This window comes from Bufo gargarizans, chromosome 9, assembly GCF_014858855.1.
Source record: "Bufo gargarizans isolate SCDJY-AF-19 chromosome 9, ASM1485885v1, whole genome shotgun sequence".
NCBI classification, from domain to species: domain Eukaryota; kingdom Metazoa; phylum Chordata; class Amphibia; order Anura; family Bufonidae; genus Bufo; species Bufo gargarizans.
Genome location: NC_058088.1, coordinates 44507239 through 44533111, shown reverse-complemented (window position 1 = coordinate 44533111; position 25873 = coordinate 44507239). Strand labels below are relative to the sequence as shown.

Sequence of the window (25873 nt, the reverse complement as noted above, 5' to 3'; positions counted from 1 at the left end):
CAGCACTGTGCTGTCTGAGCGTGAGCTGCAGGAAGAAAATCACCCTCCCTCCCACCCCCGCAGCTGATAGAAGTTGATTTTTACCTTCCTTTTTTTAATCCCTGTCGACTGCGGTGTGGGAAGGGCGTGGTCTAACTGAATCAGGGGCGTGGCTTAGTTGGACCTGGGGGCAGGGTTTTTAAGTCTATTTTGAGGGTGGCCTGAATAGCCACCCTACCTGACCCCTCAACTGTGACCTCCACAGAACTCCACTCCCTGAACAGTGTCATACATCGTGCCCTATCCCTTTAAAGCTGACCTACAGCCATAAAGAAAAATGGCTGTGTTGTTATGGAAACCTGCAGTAAAACTGTGTGTATGTGGAGACTAAGGGCCTGCGAGCTTCTATTGTCTGATAAGGGTCATGTGACCGTGTGTATCGCAGTTGGGATATGAAGAGAAAGACTTGCAGGCTTGTATTGGCTAATGCAGGTCATTTTTGGGGAATATCTCAGGAACGGAACGTCCTAGAGAGCTGAGACCCCCACAAGATTTCTTTCCAGGTAGCAATGGATGTGTATACCAAGTTTCGTTGAAATCGATGGTTGCGTTTTTGAGTGATCGCGGAGCATACATACATATATATGTCCTTCTTTATACTGTATATATATAAATTCTCAAATACCTTTCACTATTTATAATGGCACGTTTTGTCTGGGGAGTAATCATCAAAGGAAACAAAATGGCCGCTGTCCCAGTTAGTTCACACAAAATCTGTCCTGATCACACAGGAGGACAAGTTACTTTACAACACTGAGCTAAAGAGCTGCCTCATCCTCCTTAGACGATAAGAACTTTAGCTGAATCTCTGGGGAATTTAGTTCATGAGGAGACATGAAGTACAGAGAGGATGGACAGGACAGGCTGTGGTAATGTGGGTCTGTGGCAATGGAGACTGCATACAAGTGCTGCTGCTCATTACCCCACCTCGCCGTCCTCTCATGTCTCCTCATCATCTCCATTCCCACAGAGATTCACCTATATTCAGGATCACGATTCCTGACAAGCAGAGCAGAGAGGAGGATGAGGCAGCAATATAGGTCATTGTGGTGAAGTAACTTGGCCTCCTGTGTGATTATGTAATGACCCAGAGTAACATTTCTGTCTCTATACACCACCACAATCCTTTTGGCACCTTGCTACGGTCTCCTATGTGCTTATTCATATCATCTAATGTATTTCATATCATCTCTTAATAATGTACATAATATGTTTATGTAATAACCTGGTTTACCACAGGGTGGCAGCAACACTTGGCAGTGATAGTTGCAGGGAATAGACTGGATTGTCCATTATCTCTCTCCCTCTAGAAGAGGAGGAGGAGTTTAGCTAGTAGGCGAGTAGTCTAGACCAGTGTTTCCCAACCAGTGTGCCTCCAGCTGTTATAAAACTACAACTCCCAGCATGCCCACACAGCCAAATGCTGTCCGGGCATGCTGGGAGTTGTAGTTTTGCAACAGCTGGAGGCACACTGGTTGGGAAACACTGGTCTAGACTACCCCCTCCTGGGGAATGGGGGGCTGATGATATGAGGCTGCTGGGGGGGCTATGATATGAGGCTGCTGGGGGGCTGATGATATGAGGCTGCTGGGGCGGGCTGATGATATGAGGCTGCTGGGCGGGGCTGATGATATGAGGCTGCTGGGGGGCTGATGATATGAGGCTGCTGGGGGGGCTGATGATATGAGGCTGCTGGGGGCGGGCTGATGATATGAGGCTGCTGGGGGGGGCTGATGATATGAGGCTGCTGGGCGGGGCTGATGATATGAGGCTGCTGGGCGGGGCTGATGATATGAGGCTGCTGGGGGGGCTGATGATATGAGGCTGCTGGGGGGGCTGATGATATGAGGCTGCTGGGCGGGGCTGATGATATGAGGCTGCTGGGGGGGCTGATGATATGAGGCTGCTGGGGGGGCTGATGATATGAGGCTGCTGGGCGGGGCTGATGATATGAGTCTGCTGGGGGGGCTGATGATATGAGGCTGCTGGGCGGGGCTGATGATATGAGGCTGCTGGGCGGGGCTGATGATATGAGGCTGCTGGGGGCGGGCTGATGATATGAGGCTGCTGGGGGGGGCTGATGATATGAGGCTGCTGGGGGGGGCTGATGATATGAGGCTGCTGGGCGGGGCTGATGATATGAGGCTGCTGGGCGGGGCTGATGATATGAGGCTGCTGGGGGCGGGCTGATGATATGAGGCTGCTGGGGGGGCTGATGATATGAGGCTGCTGGGGGGGGCTGATGATATGAGGCTGCTGGGCGGGGCTGATGATATGAGGCTGCTGGGCGGGGCTGATGATATGAGGCTGCTGGGCGGGGCTGATGATATGAGGCTGCTGGGGTCTGAAGAGGGGCACTGGGTGGCTGAAGAGGGGCACTGGGGGGCTGATATGAGGCACTGGGAGGCTGATATGAGGCACTGGGGCTCTTATCTGAGGTCTGATTGGGGGTCATTCGCATTGGGGTTTGATCTGAGGTCTTATTAACATTGGGGGTCTGACCTCAGGTGTAATGAAAAATATTTTTTTCTTATTGTCCCCCTCTAAAACCTAGGTGCGTCTTATGGGCCGGAGCGTCTTATAGGGCATAAAATACGGGTAAGTTTAAAAATGATTCCTTCTCCCTTCATTATATTGATAGTGCGGGTCTGTATGTCATCCGACCCCTGCCTGAAAAGGAAATATGGGAGGAAGCGCAGAGGCAAATCACTGAAAAAAATGCACCAAAATGATACGCAACTGACAATACCAGCTAATTCCTCAAGCTGATGTTAAAAGTTGAGAACTTTGCCAATATCTTCCAGTGAGGAACATATAGGAGCCCCTCATGCACCACGTCACGGTGTCTCAGCACGCATGGGGTCCTACCACTAACCTGCCCGTGGTGTGTGAACAGGGTCTGAACAGTGCTAGAAACCAACTCACAGCCAGACTCTCTCACATGCCTCCATAGTGGTATCACCAGTGCACTGTGAGGTAGAATAAAGCTGTGAGCCGCACCCACAACAGACCATGTGACACAGAAGCCGCACCCACAACAGACCATGTGACACAGAAGCCGCACCCACAACAGACCATGTGACACAGAAGCCACCAGGTGCAAAAGAACGTTACCACCACAATGAAGTGGCACATTCCATACACATAAATACAAAATCTCACTGAAAAAGTGGCCTAAATAGGTGGGAATGCTCCAAACCCAGACACTGTAGCGTGTCTACAACCGAGGGAGCAATTCCTCCGCATGCGGTCCGCAAATAACGGCAATCCCCAGCAAAAAATGCGTACAATGGAGGATGCCGGGGCGGACAGCATGCACCACATGGACATCTTACACAAAATGATACATTGTGCAGATGAAAATATATACATACACAAATCACTGAAAAAAATGCACCAAAATGATACGTAACTGACAATACTAGCTAATTCCTTAAGCCGAGAAAGCGCAGAGGCCTGAAGCAGAGGGGGCCGCTGCCGCCACCGCACTCTTAGTGCAGAAGTCAGAGGTCAGCAGTACTCCCTCTAGGTCTACACGGGTTGGATTCCAACAAACAACACAGTTCTATGGGCCGGTGGTAGTTTGGCAACCTGCCATCGCGACGCAAGACGCAGATCAGCCGCCACAACCTCATCTATGCTCGTGGATAAAACATATTGCTCCCACGCCTGCCTTCAAAGCCTGGGATGAAGAGATAAGGAGGATGCGCCGCGAGTCCGTGCGGCACCATATGGAGACCGTGAAAGTTTCCCCTATTGGGCTGGAGCCCACTCCTACAAATGGTCCATACTCCCCAGCATGCTTGAATGAGCCTTCGTCGGATGAATGGGACTCAGGAAGCCCCTTGGACACGGGCGTGCCCAGCTCACCAGATCCCTACCCGTGAGTAGGCCGGATATTTGAATAGGATCCAGTCCTGTTGTTTGTTGGGGAAGGAACTCTGTGTTTTAAAGGTTTGCTGTGACCGTTCCACAGGCCACATTGGAGTCCTATGCCCCTTGTTACCAAGTTATTCAGAACTACCTGCTGGATTCCGTTGCTGTAATATCCAATTTGCGCCAAGTTGTATTCTTATACATAATAGGAGGCAGTATTATAGTAGTTATATTCTTGCACATAGGAGCAGTATTATAGTAGTTATATTCTTGCACATAGGAGCAGTATTATAGTAGTTATATTCTTGCACATAGGAGCAGTATTATAGTAGTTATATTCCTGTACATAGGAGCAGTATTATAGTAGTTATATTCTTGTACATAGGAGCAGTATTATAGTAGTTATATTCTTGTACATAGGAGCAGTATTATAGTAGTTATATCCCTGTACATAGGAGCAGTATTATAGTAGTTATATTCTTGTACATAGGAGCAGTATTATAGTAGTTATATTCTTGGACATAGGAGTAGTATTATAGTAGTTATATTCTAGTACATAGGAGCAGTATTATAGTAGTTATATTCTTGTATATAGGATGCAGTATTATAGTAGTTATATTCTTGTACATAGGAGACAGTATTATAGTAGTTATATTCTTGTACATAGGAGGAAGTATTATAGTAGTTATATTCTTAAACATAGGAGCAGTATTATAGTAGATATATTCTTGTACATAGGAAGCAGAATTATAGTAGTTATATTCTTGTACATAGGAGCAGTATTATAGTAGATATATTCTTGTACATAGGCAGCAGTATTATAGTAGTTATATTCTTGTACATAGGAGCAGTATTATAGTAGATATATTCTTGTACATAGGAAGCAGTATTATAGTAGTTATATTCTTGTACATAGGAGCAGTATTATAGAAGTTATATTCTTGTACATAAGAGGCAGTATTATAGTAGTTATATTCTTGTACACAGGAGCAGTATTATAGTAGATATATTCTTGTACATAGGCAGCAGTATTATAGTAGTTATATTCTTGTACATAGGAGCAGTGTTATAGTAGTTATATTCTTGTACATAGGCAGCAGTATTATAGTAGTTATATTCTTGTACATAGGAGCAGTATTATAGTAGATATATTCTTGTACATAGGAAGCAGTATTATAGTAGTTATATTCTTGTACATAGGAGCAGTATTATAGAAGTTATATTCTTGTACATAAGAGGCAGTATTATAGTAGTTATATTCTTGTACACAGGAGCAGTATTATAGTAGATATATTCTTGTACATAGGCAGCAGTATTATAGTAGTTATATTCTTGTACATAGGAGCAGTATTATAGTAGTTATATTCTTGTACATAGGAGCAGTACTATAGTAGTTATATTCTTGTACATAGGAGCAGTATTATAGTAGTTATATTCTTGTACATAGGATGCAGTATTATAGTAGTTATATTTTTGTACATAGGAGGCAGAATTATAGTAGTTATATTCTTGTACATAGGAGCAGTATTATAGCAGTTATATTCTACTGCTTCGGATCACACCACATCTGGGATCCAACTGTATCCAAAGGTAGAAACACAGTGACAAGTGCAACACAACATCTTCAGGGATATTTTGGCCTATTTAACACCACTCTGGCCTTCCTTCATCTGGGTACCAATACCATCACAACAAAGGGAGCCTTGTGCTTCCACTGCTTCACTGCAGCTGGCATTACGACTACTTACTCTAATAGAGGGACATATAATCGTAGATACCTCTTGAGGGGTAAGGGATTGCCCAGGCGTATGTAGTGGGCTCGTTGCAATTAGGACAGGTTTTGTGTGTACATTCTAAGTAAAGAAAGGTATTTGTGAATATATTTCTTATACAATAATATTTAAGTATTTTCATTTTTTAATTCCTGGAGAACCCCTTTAATCTCCTTGATTTAAAAGGGGTTCGGTCTCATTTATCTGTGTCTGGGATGATGGAAATGGAAAGTAAAAACTTGTCCTTCAAAAAAATCAAGCCAGAACACAAGTAGGGGAGATGCCAAAAGTATGCAAACCGTATAGATGGTAAAATCCCTGAGGGGTTATTCCTCAATCTATTTTTTCGTCTATTAAAAGGTAATTCAGAGAAACACTTGAAAGTTTACAACCTGAAACGTCTTTACTTTCTAATTCGAAGCTGCATGAGAATCACAATCAGAGCAGTTTCGTTTCTCCATTTTAATTACTGCTTAAAGGAAATCAGTGAGAACCGTAGGAGTAAATGAAGAAGCAGCGACGATGAGAAAAGACCAACCGCTAATATACATATAGAGGAGGAAATCATCTGCAGAAATACAACTCTACTACATATGAACAGGATGGGGAAATACAGACCAGAACAAACCTCACCACCCTGATATAGTCATATCTATAAGGGCAGTATTATAGTAGTTATATTATTGTACATAATAGGCGCAATATTATAGCAGTTATATTCTTGTACATATGAGCAGTAATATAGTAATTATATTCTTGTACATAGGAGGCAGTATTATAGTAGTTATATTCTTGTACATAGGAGCAGTATTATAGTAGTTATATTCTTGTACATAGGAGCAGTATTATAGTAGATATATTCTTGTACATAGGAGGCAGTATTATAGTAGTTATATTCTTGTACATAGGAGCAGTATTATAGTAGTTATATTCTTGTACATAGGAGACAGTATTATAGTAGTTATATTCTTGTACATAGGAGCAGTATTATATAGTTATATTATTGTACATAGGAGCAGTATTATAGTAGTTATATTCTTGTACATAGGAGCAGTATTATAGTAGTTATATTCTAGTACATAGGAGACAGTATTATAGTAGTTATATTCTTGTACATAGGGGCAGTATTATAGTAGCTATATTCTTGTACATAGGAGCAGTATTTTAGTAGTTATGTTCTTGTACATAGGAGCAGTATTATAGTAGTTATATTCTTGTACATAGGAGGCAGTATTATAGTAGTTATATTCTTGTACATAGGGGCAGTATTATAGTAGTTATATTCTTGTACATAGGAGCAGTATTATAGTAGTTATATTCTTGTACATAGGAGCAGTATTATAGCAGTTGTATTCTTGTACATAATAGGAGGCAGTATTATAGTAGTTATATTCTTGTACCTAGGAGCAGTGATGGCCAGTTCGCAGTGTTCGCCCGCAAACACATGCGAGCTGCCATCTTAACTCACAAGTCCGGCGATGCACAGGTAAGTCCTTACCTGTGCCTGTGCGTGAGCCGGTCTGAAATGAAATTTGGTCTCCGGGAGCAGGCAGTTCCGAGAACAGCCGCCGGGGGCCTTCATCGGGCTGTTCTCGGAACTGCCTGCACCCGGAGACCGCATTTCATTTCAGACCAGCTCCTGGCACAGGCACAGGTAAGGACTTACCTTTTTAAATCGCCGGACTTGTGAGTTAAGATGGCAGCTCGCATGTGTTCGCAGGCGAACTGGCCATCACTGCATAGGAGGCAGTATTATAGTAGTTATATTCTTGTACATAGGAGCAGTATTATAGTAGTTATATTCTTGTACATAGGAGTCAGTATTATAGTAGTTATATTCTTGTACATAGGAGCAGTATTATAGGAGTTATATTCTTGTACATAGGAGCAGTATTATAGTAGTTATATTCTTGTACATAGGAGCAGTATTATAGTAGGTATATCCTTGTACAGAGGAGCAGTAATATAGTAGTTATATTCTTGTAGATAGAAGCAGTATTATAGTAGTTATATTCTTGTACATAGGAGACAGTATTATAGTAGTTATATTCTTGTACATAGGAGCAGTATTATAGTAGTTATATTCTTGTACATAGGAGGCAGCATTATAGTAGTTATATTCTTGTACATAGGAGGCAGTATTATAGTAGTCATATACTTGTACATAGAGAGCATTATTATAGTAGTTATATTCTTGTACATAGCAGGCAGTATTATAGTAGTTATATTCTTGTACATAGGAGGCAGTATTATAGTAGTTATATTTTTGTACATAGGGGCAGTATTATAGTAGTTATATTTTTGTACATAGGAGCAGTATTATAGTAGTTGTATTCTTGTACATAATAGGAGGCAGTATTATAGTAGTTATATTCTTGTACATAGGAGGCAGTATTATAGTAGTTATATTTTTGTACATAGGGGCAGTATTATAGTATTTATATTCTTGTACATAGGAGCAGTATTATAGTAGTTATATTCTTGTACATAATAGGAGGCAGTATTATAGCAGTTATATTCTTGTACATAGGAGCAGTATTATAGTAGTTATATTCTTGTACATAGGAGGCAGTATTATAGTAGTTATATTCTTGTACATAGAAGCAGTATTATAGTAGTTATATTCTTGTACATAGGAGGCAGTATTATAGCAGTTATATTCTTGTACATAGGAGCAGTATTATAGTAGTTATATTCTTGTACATAGGAGCAGTATTATAGTAGTTATATTCTTGTACATAGGAGCAGTATTATAGTAGTTATATTTGTGTACATAGGAGGCAGTATTATAGTAGTTATATTTGTGTACATAGGAGGCAGTATTATAGTAGTTATATTTGTGTACATAGGAGGCAGTGTTGTAGTGGTTATATTGTATTATTGCACTTAGGAGTCAGTAGTATATGTTTAGGCACTTCACTGGTCCTCCAATATTTATCTCATATTTGAAAAAATAATGTTGTCATTCAAAATGTGATTGGTGAATATTTCACTTTCCTTCCCCACTCCTGTTTCACCTGTCTGTGGTTAGTACTGAATGTTCATCAGTGATAGGAATATGAGGAGTTAAATATAAACTCAATTTCATTGTGAATTGGTTGTGTGTGTAAGATAATGAATTGGTGCTATCTTCTGGTGAGGCGGGTCCTGGGATGTGGGGCTGGCTTGCTGACAAGGAGGAGTGACGGGTTCACTTTTACTGTCTCATAACCTCTGCTGAGGAGCTCAGAGCCTCACACAACTATGGAGAACACATCCTTCCAGGAGCCCTACCCCAGCAAACCAGGAGACCAACCTCCTGCATACAGCCCTGGACCTCCAGTCATGCAGCCCTCTCCATACCCGGCTTATTACCCACCGGGGCCACAGCACAGTGTCCAACAGACCCTCATCTGTCAACCAACCTCAACCAATGTGGTGGTGGTGAATGGGCAGGTGGCATCAACCCGGCCCCAGTACAAGGATTACCTCTGCTGGTCCATCCTGAACTGTCTGTGCTGCTGCTGGCCCATTGGAATTGCTGCCATTATCTTTTCTTGCAAGGTACGTAAGGAGCTCACTGACGACATTAAAAAAGTAAATACAATGAAAACAATATATAGATTTTAAGCTTTTTGGGGGGGGAGGGGGGTGTGGTTAGATTTACAGCCATGTAGGCACCTACACACCACAATTGTAGAACAGTTCATGCTGCAAATGTGATGTAGCTGAAGACTTTATCTACCTGCAACGTATTCTTTATATTACTTATTCATCTTTACTATGGTTTTTATGATAATTGAAAAGGTTTACGTTTACTTTTAAAACTTTATTGGTTCTTAGACCTAATGTTACTCATATAATTAGAATGAATTATTCATCACTGTATTTTTTTGGTCTGATTTGCTTTATTTTGCATTTTTTTATAATAATAATAATCTTTAATTATATTGCGCCAACAAATTCTGCAATGCTTTAGAAGCCCTTTTTGGCGTGTACAGCTGATCTGTATGAAACCTACTACCTCAGGTCCCAGGCTTTATATACACGTTCTTGTATTCTGCACATTCCAGTAAAAACATTTATAATTTTTTTTTTACAATGAAACTCTATGGTGAAAGGATGTCACTGTACGGCATCAGTCTGAGGCATCCGTTTAACATATACTTTTTTTTATACATTAAACGGATGGGAAAACCGTGATGTAAACCCAGCCTAACACGCCACATTTGTTTTAGAAGACATCAGCGCTATCAAACGCGACCGCTTCTATGACGTCATATGACGAGAATTTTTATTTATTTATAATAAAGAGAGTGTTTAGGTCACTATGATTCTGTGGAATAAAAATCCAGGCAGAGACACACAGCATTATAAATCATGATAATGCCGCGCGCTCCTGCAGGTCCAGAGCGGAGGATCACACTCGCACACGGAGCGCGATTCCCGCAATGGACTCGCTCGTGTGAAACAGCCCTTAGTCAAGGAACTTATTGGAACGAAATAAAAAATATCTCAGAATAACAGTAGCAGGGCACCAAAGGGAGGAAAAACTAGTGCCAAAGTGTAAGGAATAAATGGCTGCATGTGTAGATAAAACTACCACATAGATAGGTGCAGGAACAAGAGAAAAGAACACAGCCGCCAAGGAGGCGCCAGAAAGGAGATGGATATTTTGAAGTCATGGGGCAATGAATTGGTAGACACAAGTTTATGACCTGAATGAAAGCTGATCAACAAATAGGATAAAACAAATGCAAATAAAAAGCTTGTTCTAGACAATGGTTGATAAAAACAAAAGATAAAAGGTTGACTCACTTCACTAAGGAGGAGGTCAATCAGATAAAGCTCAAGAGACCCCATAGACTCAGCCTCCCCCGCCAGGATCGCTTGTAGTATCTCAGGAAAGACACGGCGTCACTTCAGGTGGTTTCCTTTCATTGATATCACAACGCGTTTCGGGGGTTCTCCTATCCCTCTTCTTCGGGAGAAGTCAAGATAAGTAAATAGATAGAAATAGCATCATAAAACATATATACCTTGCCAACAGGCTTATATACACACTTAATGTTTAAAATCCACGTGTATATAAAGCCTGTTGGCAAGGTATATATGTTTTGTGATGCTACTAGCAGAAGGACGCGGCTTCGCACGGGTATATTCCATCTATTTCATTTAATGTTTGTGTGTGTCGTTAAAAGATATCAAATCACCAGCGTTCTCAATTAAACGGTACACTCCTGAAAAATGGATAAATCACAACAGAAAGGAGTGCAAAAACACACCATCTACAGATAATAAAATGTAAGGTTTATTAATATCAATATAAAAAATGTAATTCACAATACATACTTGTGGACAAGCGGGGACAACACACAGTAGCACACCACCTAATAACCCCAGGACTGTAACAGTTAGCAGCAATACAAAAATGACCTCAACAGATGTAAATGACATGTCCCATGAAGGGTAACGATGGTCATATGGATGTAAAGTGCAAGTACAATGGTGAGTATGCCATAAAGTGACCAGTGCGTGACAAGCAGAGCAAAATGACTAACAAGTTTACTTGCTATATTATTCATGTAGCATAAATGGCAACATACCAATAAAACAGGGGATAGAAACCAGGTGGTGGCGCTCCTCGACGCGCGTTTCGCATGTGATCGCTTCCTCAGGAGGTGTTGCATCCGTGGTTTTTGCGGACCCATAGACTATAATGGACGTGATGGACCCGTTAACACAGACAAAATAGAGCGTGCATCCGTGCGGAAAACACCGACCCATGGAACGTGCTAAAACACTAATGTGTGAATACACACATTAAAATGAATGGGGACGTGTGCTGTCCGTGGAGAACACGTACACAGTGGCGTAGCGTGTGTTGCCAGCACCCGGGGCGAACCTAGTATGGCGCCCCCTAACTTTTGTGCATGCGCCTTTTTATAGAATGACGCCCCACAGGCATACCAAAACCAATATTACCACTAATACTATAAAAGAGACATATACCGCAATTCATTGCAGGATCTCATAAAATACAGGGTTCCATTAACCCCATCAGAATTAAACAGGGAGGGGAGCCCGCATGAATACTGAAGTGAAAGCACGGGCTGCAGTACTGGACGTTGCTCCTAGCAACCAGCATTCTGGCGGTTCAACAGCCTGGCGTATCTGTCCCACCACTAGTTTACACGTGCCTCTGGACTGCCGCTCCATACCCATTGACTATAATGGGGGTGTTGGCTGAGTTCCGGCGGCAGTACGGCAGCGCACAGTAAGAGGCCGCCAGAACTCCACCACCGCCCCTATTATAGTCAATGGGGATAATTCATCAGTCCGGGGGACATGTAAATCACCGGCAGGATCCGCCAGGCTGTTCACCCGCTGGACAGCCTGCCCTGCCGTTTTGAGAAATTAGCCTAAAACTTGGTCAGCGACTGCAGAGATACTTGTCTGGACATGAGGTCAAGAGGAAGCTGATAGCCAAACAGCAGGTATGCAGTGAAGTGCCATGAGAGCCAGGAAGGCCAAGGAGGTGGCAGTCAGGGTGCTGGTAAAGGGTGACCAGAGACAGTACTGACTCTAGGATGCCATCTTCTGCCCATCTCTGCTGTCCATACCAGCCCAGGCCCAGGGTAGGCCTGGTATAGAGATGGGCAGATGGCATCCCAGAGGCAGTACTGTCTCAGTGCCCCTCTACAGTTATCCTGCAACATCAGAACCATGAATGGCAGTCTGCCATGCCACCTATTTGGCCTGGCAGAGCTCTGGCACTTCACTCACCGATTTATTACCCTTATTATTGCATGCCCAGGCAGCGCTGCACACTGTAAACCCACCAGCCACCATCCCCCCACACACAGACTCAGGGAGGTCATCATTCATGGTGACATGGTCACTAATTCACTTGAATGTGATAATGTTATAGATGTACTGCTCAAAAAATTTATTTTTACTGCCTATCTAAAGTACATTAAAAACACTTTATTTGATAATGTTAAAACCCTTACCTTTGGTAAGTGCTGTATAGGATCTCACACTTAGAGGATTAATCCCTAATAGGCTCAATATGGAAGCGAGAGTCAGTCTGCATGTATTTCTGTACTGCAGTCTAATGCTCAACGCGTTTCCCTATCCGACTATTGTCGGTATTTCACCAGGAGCATTAGACCTAAGGAACCAGCATATAAATAGTCTGAAATATTCCAGTTCACCTTATCAGCCTATTCATGTGGAGATTTATTATTTTTAACATTATCAAATAAAGTGTTTTTAATGTACTTTAGATAGGCAGTAAATGGTGACATGGTCACCCAACTTAATCACTGACATAAGAGTGACACTAACAGTTACTCATCCTCAGAGACGTGGGGCAGCCGCTGCCTGACTCCCTCTTTACCTCTGCTTTGTAGTCTGGACTCTAGGCTCAGGGCTTACTCAGGCTGACTGGTCAGTGACTGTCTGACTCAACAGTTCTTTCTGGACTGGAGTCTGACAGGACTCAGTCTTCCGCCGCCGCCGCCTCCTGCTTCTGGCAATCTTCTACTGGGCAACTGGCAGTGGCTTCTGCTGGCTCTGGCTCCCGCTCTCCGCACTGTGCTTCCTGCCTGGAAAATGGGTGGAGCCGGAGGGAGCCAGGCCAGCCTAATGATTGCCTATCCCGACCCTATGTATGTTAAGTTAACTAACTGAAGTGCGCCGCGCCCGCACCACGCAAATGAATCATTAGGGCACTGGGCACGGCGCACTATCAGACAGCTTTCAGGCCATTGCGCAGGGCCCGACACTCCGGCAGAGAGAGAGAGCCGCCCTGAAAAGCTTACTTTTACTATTAGCCTTAGGAGCCGGCGCCAGAGCGCCCCCCTGCAGTTTGGCGCCCGGGGCAACGGCCCCCCTGGCCCCCCCCACGCTACGCCCCTGCACGTACAGCACGCGTCCGTGAAACATTGACGTGTGAATGAGGCTAAATAGATCTCTATTAGGGTGAATAGGACAGGAAATCAAAAGATCCCAGGTTTATAGTTATTAAATAAAAAGTAAAAAAAAAAAAAAATTAAACATTGAAAGCACCCCGTTTCCCAAATTTACATATAAAAACAAATTAATAAAAAAATATACACATATCGGGTATCGCTGCATCCAAAAATTTCTGAATTTTAAAAATATTTTTAAAAATTCCTGTGCAGTGAACATAGTAACACAGTTTATAAGGCCGAAAAAAGACATCTGTCCATCCAGTTCGGCCTGTTATCCTGCAAGTTGATCCAGAGGAAGGCAAAAAAAAAATACAAGCCAATTTTCCCCACTTAAGGGGGGAAATATTCCTTCCCGTCTCCAATAAGGCAATCAGAATAACTCCCTGGAACGCCATAACAAAAAAAGTAAAAAGTAAAAAAAACACAATTCACAATTTTTTTGTCAACCCCCCCCCCCCCCCAAAAAAAATGAATAAAAGTGATCAAGAAGTCATAACTACCATAAAAATTGTACCAATAAAAACTACAGTTCATCCCACAAAAAACAATGGGATGGAAGTAAAAAAAATTAAAAAGTTATGGTGATACACAGAAAATTTAGATTCTTTCAGAGGTTATTATTTTCTAAAAAAGTAGTAAAACAAAAAAACCTGTACAAGTTTGGTATCTTCATATTCGTATTAAGCCACGGAATAAGGACGTCATGTCAATTTTAGCGAACATTGAACAGTGTCATTTCAAAACCTCAAAAACCTTGGAGGAGTTGTGTTTTTTTTTTTTTTTTTTCACTTTAACCCTACAATAAAAAATTTCCCCTGTTTTCAATAACAGACATGGTAAATTAAATAGTGCCCTTAAAAAAATACAACTTGTCCCACAAAAAAAAAAAAAGCCCTCATATGGCTTTATGAACACAAAATTAAAAAGGTTATGGCTATTGGAACGTAGGGAGGAAAAACAAAAATGCAGAACCAAAGTTGGGCCCATTATTTAAGGGGTAAATTCAGATTTCAGGGGTCCTATAGGCGAAAAGTTTGCACAGTGCGCTCAATGAGAGGAAAATACTTTAGGGGACATTTACTAAGACCGGCGATTTAGACGCCAGTCTTAGTACGTGTCCGCTGGCGCTAGATGCAACCAAGATATGTAGGGGGCGCTTTTATGAGGCCATAAGTCTGGATTACAAATAACTGACTAATCCACTGTGTGTCTGCATTGTCCACTCATGGAACAGAGAAAAGACAGGGATGTAACTCTCCACATAATAGAGAATCCGATATAATAGAAAGCTCAGTCATATCTTATTGGCAGTCATTACTTGTGGCCTCTCAGCTTTTGTTGCATTTGCTTTTTGTTTCAATTTATTCATTTGACCATAATAATGAGATTCATAATACATTAGGGCTAAATGTTTGTTTCCTATCAATAATTAACTCTCACAGCTGAGTTTCCATATAGAAATGTTTCTTCTCACTTGGAAACTCAGGACACTCCGCACAAATAACTTCCTGTAGTCTCCCCTGTGATAGTCTTCCGATTCCATTAGGCTGAGTTCACATCAGCGTTCAGCCTTTCTGTTCTCCTGTTATAGGAGCGGGAGAGCGGAAAGGACGGATTTGGCTCTTAACTGAGCCAAACGGAGCCTACGGGCCCCATAGACTATAATGGGCCCCGTTAGGTTTCCGCTCAGAGGAAGATTTTTAAGGCGGAGACAAAAGGGCCTGCAGGACTTTTGTCTCCGTTTCAAAAATCTTCTACTGAGCAGAAACCTAACGAACACTATTATAGTCTATGGGGCCCGTAGGCTCCGTTTGGCTCAGTTAAGTGCCAAATCCGTCCTTTCCGCTCTCCCGCTCTTATAACAGGAGAACGGAAAGGCTGAACGCTGATGTGAACTCAGCCTTTGGCCTCATGCACACGGTCGTTGTGCGGCTGTTCCGTGCATTGGGGACCGCAGTTTGGCCGGGACAGATCGAGACCCATTCAACTTGAATGGGTTCTTGATCCGTCCGCACCACAAAAAAATAGAACATGTTCTATTTTTTGGCGGTGCGGAGGCACGGACAGAAACCCCACGGAAGCGCTCCGTAGTGCTTCCGTGGGGTTCCGTGCCTCCGTTCCTCACCGCAGCTCCAGATTGCGGACCCATTCTAGTGAATGGGTCCCCCTCCATGATGCGGGAAGTACGCGGCCGGTGTCTGCATATTGCGGACCCGCTGTTTGCGGGCTGCAATATGGCCACAGCTGGGCAACGGCCATGTGCGTGAGGCCTTAGTCTGTCCTGTATTTCACTTTATAAACCAGCGTTTTGTGCTCCAGAGCTGCCATCCCTACAGTAACTGGGAAGTTGCATTTACAGTCAGCCACTCTGGACGATATCAGGGGGTCCCTGAGCTGCTGCTCTCAACCAGTGCACAGTATTTTCCCAGTTTGGTGACCGCTATCTACCATCCATCCTCGTCCTCTCCTACCTCTAATTAGAGAAGGAGACACATGGATCCACAGAGGTAAAGCCGCCATACTCACTCTTCTATGACGCTCTTTGTCTGTACTGCAGTCCATGGTGGTGGGACCCTCTGCTCCCCGAAATAAAATATGGGGGAAAGGCATCAGAGCCCAGTCCAGATCTCAGAAGAAAACCTTAACGATGACCTGTCTCTACAAAATGCGATCTGAAAGCACCATGTTATAGAGCAGGATGAGCTGAGCAGATTGATATATACAGTAGTTTTGTGGGAAAAGATTCACTAAAACCTGTAATTTATATATTTATATCTTTGCTTTTTCCACCTCCTGTGAAAAGCTATCGGTACAGGAGGGAGGTTTTATCAGTAGCATCTGTCAGTCACTGAGAACACCTCCTCGCTGTACCCATAGCTAGAAATGTATACATTACAGTTTTTACTGAATACTTTCCCACAAATATATATATACAGTATATATCTCTATACATATATATATATATATATATATATAGTGAGGCAGTGACAGGCCTCATATAAGAAGGCGCCCAGTATCTAGTGTGTCCACTAGAATAGATAGTGGACACTGTTGGTACCTAGTATAGCTGGTATCAGCTAATCCGGGCCTGGCTTTCATTGGAAATAAGCAAAGAGCTGGGTGGGTGCTTATTCCCCACAATCCACTGCGGGTTTTACAGGTGGCCCATGTCCACGGTGGTGATATAAAAAGTCAGCAGCATGAAGCAGGGTGTGTCTGTATGAGTGAGAGGCTTAGGTCCCTTTCACACGAGCCAGTTTTCCGCGAGGGTTAAATGCGAGACTTAAACGCATAGCACCCGCACTGAATCCTGGACACACTTTCTCATTCAAAGAGTTTTCTTTATTTTCATGACTATGAAAATTGTAGATTCACACTGAAGGCATCAAAACTATGAATTAACACATGTGGAATTATATACATAACAAAAAAGTGTGAAACAACTGAAAATATGTCATATTCTAGGTTCTTCAAAGTAGCCACCTTTTGCTTTGATTACTGCTTTGCACACTCTTGGCATTCTCTTGATGAGCTTCAAGAGGTAGTCACCTGAAATGGTCTTCCAACAGTCTTGAAGGAGTTCCCAGAGATGCTTAGCACTTGTTGGCCCTTTTGCCTTCACTCTGCGGTCCAGCTCACCCCAAACCATCTCCATTGGGTTCAGGTCCGGTGACTGTGGAGGCCAGGTCATCTGGCGCAGCACCCCATCACTCTCCTTCATGGTCAAATAGCCCTTACACAGCCTGGAGGTGTGTTTGGGGTCATTGTCCTGTTGAAAAATAAATGATGGTCCAACTAAACGCAAACCGGATGGAATAGCATGCCGCTGCAAGATGCTGTGGTAGCCATGTTGGTTCAGTATGCCTTGAATTTTGAATAAATCCCCAACAGTGTCACCAGCAAAGCACCCCCACACCATCACACCTCCTCCTCCATGCTTCACGGTGGTAACCAGGCATGTAGAGTCCATCCGTTCACCTTTTCTGCATCGCACAAAGACACGGTGGTTGGAACCAAAGATCTCAAATTTGGACTCATCAGACCAAAGCACAGATTTCCACTGGTCTAATGTCCATTCCTTGTGTTCTTTAGCCCAAACAAGTCTCTTCTGCTTGTTGCCTGTCCTTAGCAGTGGTTTCCTAGCAGATATTCTACCATGAAGGCCTGATTCACACAGTCTCCTCTTAACAGTTGTTCTAGAGATGTGTCTGCTGCTAGAACTGTGTGTGGCATTGACCTGGTCTCTAATCTGAGCTGCTGTTAACCTGCGATTTCTGAGGCTGGTGACTCGGATGAACTTATCCTCCGCAGCAGAGGTGACTCTTGGTCTTCCTTTCCTGGGGCGGTCCGCATGTGAGCCAGTTTCTTTGTAGCGCTTGATGGTTTTTGTGACTGCACTTGGGGACACTTTCAAAGTTTTCCCAATTTGTCGGACTGGCTGACCTTAATTTCTTAAAGTAATGATGGCCACTCGTTTTTCTTTACTTAGCTGCTTTTTTCTTGCCATAATACAAATTCTAACAGTCTATTCAGTAGGACTATCAGCTGTGTATCCACCTGACTTCTCCACAACGCAACTGATGGTCCCAACCCCATTTATAAGGCAAGAAATCCCACTTATTAAACCTGACAGGGCACACCTGTGAAGTGAAAACCATTTCAGGTGACTACCCCTTGAAGCTCATCAAGAGAATGCCAAGAGTGTGCAAAGCAGTAATCAAAGCAAAAGGTGGCTACTTTGAAGAACCTAGAATATGACATATTTTCAGTTGTTTCACACTTTTTTGTTAGGTATATAATTCACATGTGTTAATTCATAGTTTTGATGCCTTCAGTGTGAATCTACAATTTTCATGTCATTGTCATGAAAATAAAGAAAACTCTTTGAATGAGAAGGTGTGTCCAAACTTTTGGTCTGTACTGTATATCGATATAAATAATATAATATAAAGCTGAGTGTATGTGTGTATGTCCGCTAAAGGAATCCGCACCGTCGCATTTACAATCACGAAAATTTGGCACACAGGTATATCATGTGTCTGGGAAGGTTTTAGACCGTCTTAGCTCTCTAGCACATACCGTTTCTGGGATATTCTCAAGAAAATGCAAATATGGCACATCACATGACCTACATTACCCAATAGAAGCCTGCAGGTCATTCTCCTCATATCCCAACTGCCATACACACGGTCACATGACCCTTATCAGCAAATAGAAGCTCGCAGGCCATTAGTCTCCCCATACACACAGTGTTACACCAGGTTTCCATAACAACCTAGCCATTTTTCTTCACTGCTGTAGGTCAGCTTTAAAGGGGCAGGGTGCTGTGGATGACACAGTTAAGGGAGCGGAGTCCTGTGTAGGTCACAGTTAAGGGCACGGTCCGCTATGGAGGTCAGTGTTAAGGGGCAGATTGCTGTAAATGCAACTGTTAAGGAGATGGGGTACTGTGGAGTTCACTTATAAAGGGGCGGCCACTGTGGAGGTCACTGTTAAGGGGGCGGGATGCTGTGGAGGTCACTGTTAAAGGGGTTGTCCAGGTTCAGAGCTGAACCTGGACATCCCTCCATTTTCACCCCGGCAGCCCCCCTGACATGAGCATCGGAGCAGTTCATGCTCCGATGCTCTCCTTTGCCCTGCGCTAAATCGCGCAGGGCAAAGGCATTTTTCTGAGTTCCGGTGACGTACCGGGCTCTCTATGGGGCTGACAGGAACCCCGGTGACGTCACCGGCACTGATGGGCGGGATTTGGCTCTGCCCTAGCCAGTAAAACGGCTAGGGCAGAGCTAAAGCCCGCCCCTCAGAGCCGGTGACGTCACCGAACACACTGCTGGGCGGAAGTTACCGCCCGGCAGTGTGTTATTGAAAACACAAGAGCCCGTGCCCTGCGCGATCTAGCGCAGGGCACTGGAGCGTATCGGAGCATGAGATGCTCCGATGCCAGGCTCAGGAGGGCTGCCGGGGTGAAAATAAGGGTATGTCCGGGTTCAGCTCTGAACCCGGACAACCCCTTTAAAGGAGCTGTTGCTGTGGAGACCTCTGTTAAGGGGCAGGGAACAGTGGAGGTACAGTTAAAGAGATGGTCCGCTATGGAGGTCAGTGTTAAAGGGTGGGGTGCTGTAGAGGTCACTGTTAAGGGGGCGAGGTGTTGTGTAGGTCACATTTTAAGGGAACAGAGCTCTGTGGAGGTCACTGTTAAGGGGGCGAGTTATTGTGGAAATCACTGTTAATGAGATGGGGTACTGTGGAGGTCACAAATAAAGGGTCGGCCACTGTGGAGGTCACCGTTAAAGGGAAGGGTGCTGTGAAGGTTACTGTTAAGGGGGCAGTGGACTGTGGAGGTCACTATTAAAGGGGCAGCTAATGGGGAGATCCCTGTTAAGGGGGCGGGTTATTGTGGAAATCCCTTAAAGGGAACCTGTCACCGGGATTTTGTGTATAGAGCTGAGGACATGGGTTGCTAGACGGCCGCTAGCACATCCACAATACCCAGTCCCTATAGCTCTGTGTGCTTTTATTGTGGAAAAAAAACGATTTGATAGATATGCAAATTAACCTGAGATGAGTCCTGTCCCTGACTCATCTCACATACAGGACTCATCTCAGGTTAATTTGCATATGTATCAAATCGGTTTTTTTACACAATAAAAGCACACAGAGCTATGGGGACTGGGTATTGCGGATGTGCTAGCGGCCATCTAGCAACCCATGTCCCCAGCTCTATACACAAAATCCCGGTGACAGGTTCCCTTTAAGGAGACAGGGTACTGTTGAGGTCCCTAATAAAGGGGCAGGCTGCTGTGGAGGTCACTGTTAATTGGGAGGGCACTGTGGAGGTCACTGTTAATTGGGAGGGCACTGTGGAGGTCACTGTTAAGGGAGGAGGAGACAGTGGAGGCCACTATTAAAGGGGCAGCGGGGTACTGTGAGGTCACTGTTAAGGGAGCAGGGTACTGTGGCAGTCATTGTTAAAGGGTCAGTCGCTGTGGAGGTCTCTGTTAAGGGGGCCGGGAATGGTTGAGGTCACAGTTAAGGGGACTGTAACCTATGGTCAGTGTTAAGGGGCGGGTGCTGTGGAGGTCACTGTTAAGGGGGCGGGCCCCTGTGGAGGTCACTTTCAAAGGGGTGGGGTGCTGTGGAACTCTGTTAAAGGGGCAGGCTGCTGTGAAGGTCAAAGTTAAGGGGGTGAGCTGCTGTGGAGCTCCCATTTTAAGGAGGTGGGGCACTGTTGAGGGGGTCACTGTTAAGGGAGTGGGGTACGGTAGATGTCACTGTTATAGAGGATACTGTCAATATCTTTTAACGACACACACAATGAAATAGATTAAATATACCCATGCAAATCCGGGTCCTTCTGCTAGTATAGATAGATAGATAGATAGATATACTCTGCTCAGCTCCTCCTGCTCTATAACATGGTGTTTTCAGATTGCAGCTTTTTGTGGTATTGTGGTGACCGATCCTCTTTAAATAAGTTGAAAACCTAGACTAAACCACTCTGCAGAACTAAGTCAGACCCCAGAACATACTGTCACACTGGATCCAAGATGGCTGTGAGGTGATATAGATATGAGAGAAAGTAGAGCGGTAGATTTTTATTCTGGTGTTACAGTAACACTATTACATTTATTGCTAGCTCGTACCCCATTATATTTAGGATTAATTCTATCATTTTATACTTTGCCAAAAAAAGTTAGACATTCCTTACAATCTTTAAAATATATAATATCAAAATGAAATTACCTTGTTTTATATTGCAGTTTCAGGTGGCCCCAACTGTACAGTGGGTCCCCCGGACACCATTGAGGTGTCACCATGTGTTGCTGCTCTCTGGAAGGGAAGGTGGTGCATCCCAATGGGAAATAAGTCCAGAGAGTCGGGGTCTGCAGTAAACCAGTGTGCTTCTTTACTGGAGGAATTCGGGTGCAAAACAATACAGGCGAGGCATAGGGCTGGATTCTCCAGTCTCCTCTCTGGCAGAAGAAGGGTTTGATGCTGAAGAAAGGCCTGAGCTAGCTGTCCCTGGTACCCTGGTCCAAGGCTGGTGATCCAGGTGATCTCAGTCTGGCAGAGTCTTCCCCTCCAAGCACTGTTCCCTATCCCTAACTGCAGAACACTAGGGGCTCTGACTGCTCTACTTACATAACATTTCTGGAAGGGGTAGAGTGGGGAAACTCAACACAAACATATACAAAGTTACCACTCCCATCTGCCATAGACTTACATTAGAGCTTCAATGATCCTCAATGGCAATGATACAGCAGTTTTTCCAGATACAAACATGTTATCAGACATAACAACAGGGCTAATCCAGACAGTCACAAGGTCAGTCTGTCTAGTTTTGGTGGTAAACAAGTCTGGCTTTTTCCCTCCAAAACCTCCTTATGGTAGCTGTGGAAAATTACCAGCTTCTCATTCAAAGTCCCAAAAGTCTCCCAGTATTTATTAAAGGGGTTATCCAACGTCTCAAACATGTCCTCCAATTCCCGGACCCCTCATGTAGATTATACTTACACAGCTCCCCGGCACTCCCGTCGCTCCTGACTCCACACGGGCGCTGCTGCAGCCAATAGCAGGCTGCAACGTGGATGAGCCTCCCTCGTCACCGCAGATGATATGGAGATGCAGCGGCGGCTTTTTGGGGATCAGGAGCAATGTAGGTGCCGGGAAGCAGGGTAATTATAATCTATATAAGAGGCCTGGGCATTGGGAGGCATGTTTTAGACTTAGATAACCCCTTTAAACCCCTCCACAGAGCCTTGCAAATACAGTGCAAATCAACAGGACATATATATATATATATATCACAACATATAAAATGAAGTTACACATATTACAGTGTTAAACAGTGCAAGTGAGGAGTTGATGACTTTGCATAGGGGAAATAGGTAAATATACATGAGTAGGGTTATTGGCTAAACTCGGGCCCTCTCCAACCCATTAAATTAACCCATCCAACACTCTCTCTATCCCAAATAACCACACACAGCCACTGTTCGATTAAATCGGCCTCAGCAGCCGTTTTATTAAATAACATAAATAATTATTATAATAATAACATAACCATTTGACTTAAAACTGACGAGGGAGGTCGTAGAAGCCGCCTAAATGAACCTTAACTGGCCAAAACCACCACGGCAATTCCATCTTGCCCCCAGCCGCGTACCACAAGCTCGGTGACACCAACTGATGGACGCCACACCAAGCCAGCCAGGTGCCCGAACTCTGAGAGTCCAGCCCCACCATTGAGGCCCTCTCATTCACCTGTACCATCCAGTAGCCCCAGCTTCTATGACCTCCCCCCGCCACGACTGCCGCGACAAACGCAACTCCCTACAGTCTGTAGTACAATCCCTAAAATCCCCTTAGAACCCTACCTAAAACCTGTAACAGAAATGCCCTTTGACTCCTCATCCTTAGTATTATGCTAATAAGACAAATAATATTATTATTATATCTATATATATATATTTTATATATATATATATATATATATATATATAGCACCCAGCCTCCCCTGCAAAAGTAACAGAACAAGGGTGGGGGGGGGAGATGCTCGCTCCTGCTTTCCCAAGATGGCGCCCATTTCCCACTCCCTCTTTCATTTAAAACCTCGGCCCCGCCCCTCTCAGACCACTCCCCACATCACGTCCACACTTATTAACCCTAACCTACCCTAGCCCTCGCCCTCCAAAACCCCTCATGCCGGCCTCCCCTGAACTTCGTTTTCCGTCCGGCCTTACTCAAATGTCCAAATTTCAGAGTGTCTCTGCTCCGGGGCACTACAATACTTTGACAAAGAAAGCTTATGAGATGGAGTTTGCATTATCTTTTCTCCTGCACACCTTTGCTCTTGTGGATTTAGAGAGCACCCAGGCTTTACAGCAGGGAGAGAGGAGTTCCCCTTTAAATTCCACTGAATATTTAACTGTTACAGTGTAACAACTGGATGAACAGATGTATCAATACTGGGAACCTTATTATCCGGGTCATGTTTGTTATGATGCCACCACCTCTAAGGATGAGCAAACCAGTAAGTACCGGCTGGGCAGTTTCTAGGGAATTTAACGAACAGGGTGAAGATTAAAAAAGCGTCCCCCTTTGAATCACTGTAAAGTAACTCTTTCTTCATGTCAACCATCATGTTCTGTACGGCTGCTGTAGCCGTTATCATGCCACTGCTGCAGCCCAATCGTCATGTTCTGCCCGGCTATTGCTTCTGCTGCCTCCATCATGCAACTGCTGCAAACTACCAACCATCATGTTCTTTAGGCCACTGCTGCGGTCTGCCAACCATCATCTTACCCAAGGCTGCCTCCATCATGCTACTGCTGTCACCGCTGCCTCAGCTGTTGCTGCTCCTGTTGCTGATCCCCTACTGCCCCCACTATTAACGCAAAGCACTTAGGCCTCTTGCACATGAATGTGTGCGCCCCTTGGCCGTGCTGTGGCCCGAAAATTGCGGGTCGCAATGCACAAACGACCACCGTGTTGCAGCCACAGCGGATCGCGGACCCATTCACTTTAATGAGTCCGCGATCCGGCTGTTCTGCAAAAAGATAGGACATGTTCTATCTTTTTGCGAAACGGAAGTACAGGACGAAACCCCACGGAAGCACTCCGTAGTGCTTCTGCAGGGTTCCATTCCGTGCTTCCGTTCCGCAACATTCCGCATCTCTGGATTTGCGGACCCATTGAAGTAAATGGGTCCACATCCGTGATGCGGAATGCACATGGAACGGTGCCCATGTATTGCGGATAAGCAAATGTGGTCCGCAATATGGCCAAGGAGCACACGCGTTTGTGTGCAATAAGCCTTACTTCTACTTCCACTACCACCACTACTGATACGACTTCCACTTCTACACAGAGGTGCACCACCAATGAGCCAGGTGAGGCGATCGCCTCAGGCAGCACCAGGTAGGGGCAAGAGGGCAGCAGCGGAAGGGTCATGGGCAATGAGCGCTTTCATTATGGCAAAGGATTTAGGTTAAGAAATTTTCATGGGGAGGGCGTCATTTCAGTTTTCGCCTCAGGCAGCAGAAAGGCTGGGTGCACCCCTGCTACTACCCATAGACAGCCGTTATCATCCCTTGTATGTTCCATGCTATGCTGTTTCTGCTACCGCTACTATTGCAGCTACATGCCTCTTATTACCCTGCCCTTTCTACGTCCAGACTGCGCTGCTGCTGCTCCCAATTAAAGGGGAGAATTTTTTTCGGCTCGTTCACAACAAACCAATTTTTCTTCTGACGAGCAACACTTCTGCGCGTTGTACAGGCAGGCATTCTGACCCTTTAAAAGGCATCATTTTTGGACACTTGGTCCCCCAAGCCACTTTTTACATTTTTTTAATCCCAAAACACTATCTGCCCCCGATAAGGATCAATTTCTGGAAGCTTTGGAATATGAGAAAGCGTAACACATGTGCCGACGCGGTGTGTTTTTAAACACGCTGCATGTTAACGCCATCAAACATGCGTCTACCCACAGCTATGTATGACTTACTCAGACATCATTTACTATTGCTGTCATTGCATTCCAGCGCTTGGGGGGGTAGAAAAAATGTATAAAAAATAAGCAAGTTTTCCTAAGGAGGCGAGAGAAGGTTATATAACAATTTTCAGGGCAATTGGCCCAAATCGATTCAGTAACAAACTAAACTTAAAAAAAAAAAATTGTGAACCTGTACCGAACCAAATCACCAGTGGTTTGCTGAACTCTACCCCCATCTGTAATATGATTATATCTTATGCTTATCTATTGCAGACAAGAAGCGACATCGATGCCCACAACCATGACTCCGCAGCCAGAAATTCCCGCACAACCTTCAATCTGAATGTCTCGGCTCTTGTCATTGGAATCATCATTGAAGTTATATTTGCTGTTTACTATTTTGCTGTAATGCAGAAAGCGTGACAGACCCGCCCCCGCTCAGCGCCCCCGTCCTATGCTGGAGTGGCAGAAATTGTGTAAAATAAAACGTATTTCATCTCTGTGCAGTGTTACTGCTCGTCCTGATCAGGGGATAGCCTCATGGAAGATAGCGTCTGTTCTTACAGATAGGACATGATACTGATACAACGAAAGTGCCCCCTCCCTATTTATAATGACAATGAAAATACTACTTCAAAAGCTCAGAGAGGATGATGTTATAAAGGGCTTTTCCCAAAACTCAGATACCCATCTCATATCAGCCATCGCATATCAGCCTTCGCGGATGACCTT

General features: G+C 44.3%; 1 protein-coding gene across 1 annotated transcript; it reads left to right on the top strand.

The window, feature by feature from the left end:
* Positions 1-8901: 8901 nt before the first annotated feature.
* On the top strand, positions 8902-25643 carry LOC122919369 (trafficking regulator of GLUT4 1-like). Its single transcript, XM_044268354.1, has 2 exons — positions 8902-9230; positions 25415-25643. Exons 1-2 carry the CDS (start codon positions 8931-8933, stop codon positions 25562-25564), a joined length of 450 nt encoding a protein of 149 aa, XP_044124289.1. The 5' UTR covers positions 8902-8930; the 3' UTR covers positions 25565-25643.
* Positions 25644-25873: the final 230 nt, after the last annotated feature.

Bases quoted from the DNA above. Each gene is read 5' to 3' on its own strand.
- LOC122919369 (XM_044268354.1), top strand. From the start codon at position 8,931: ATGGAGAACACATCCTTCCAGGAGCCCTACCCCAGCAAACCAGGAGAC. The intron at 9,231-25,414 runs GTACGTAAGGAG...TATCTATTGCAG, and splicing joins CCATTATCTTTTCTTGCAAG to ACAAGAAGCGACATCGATGC.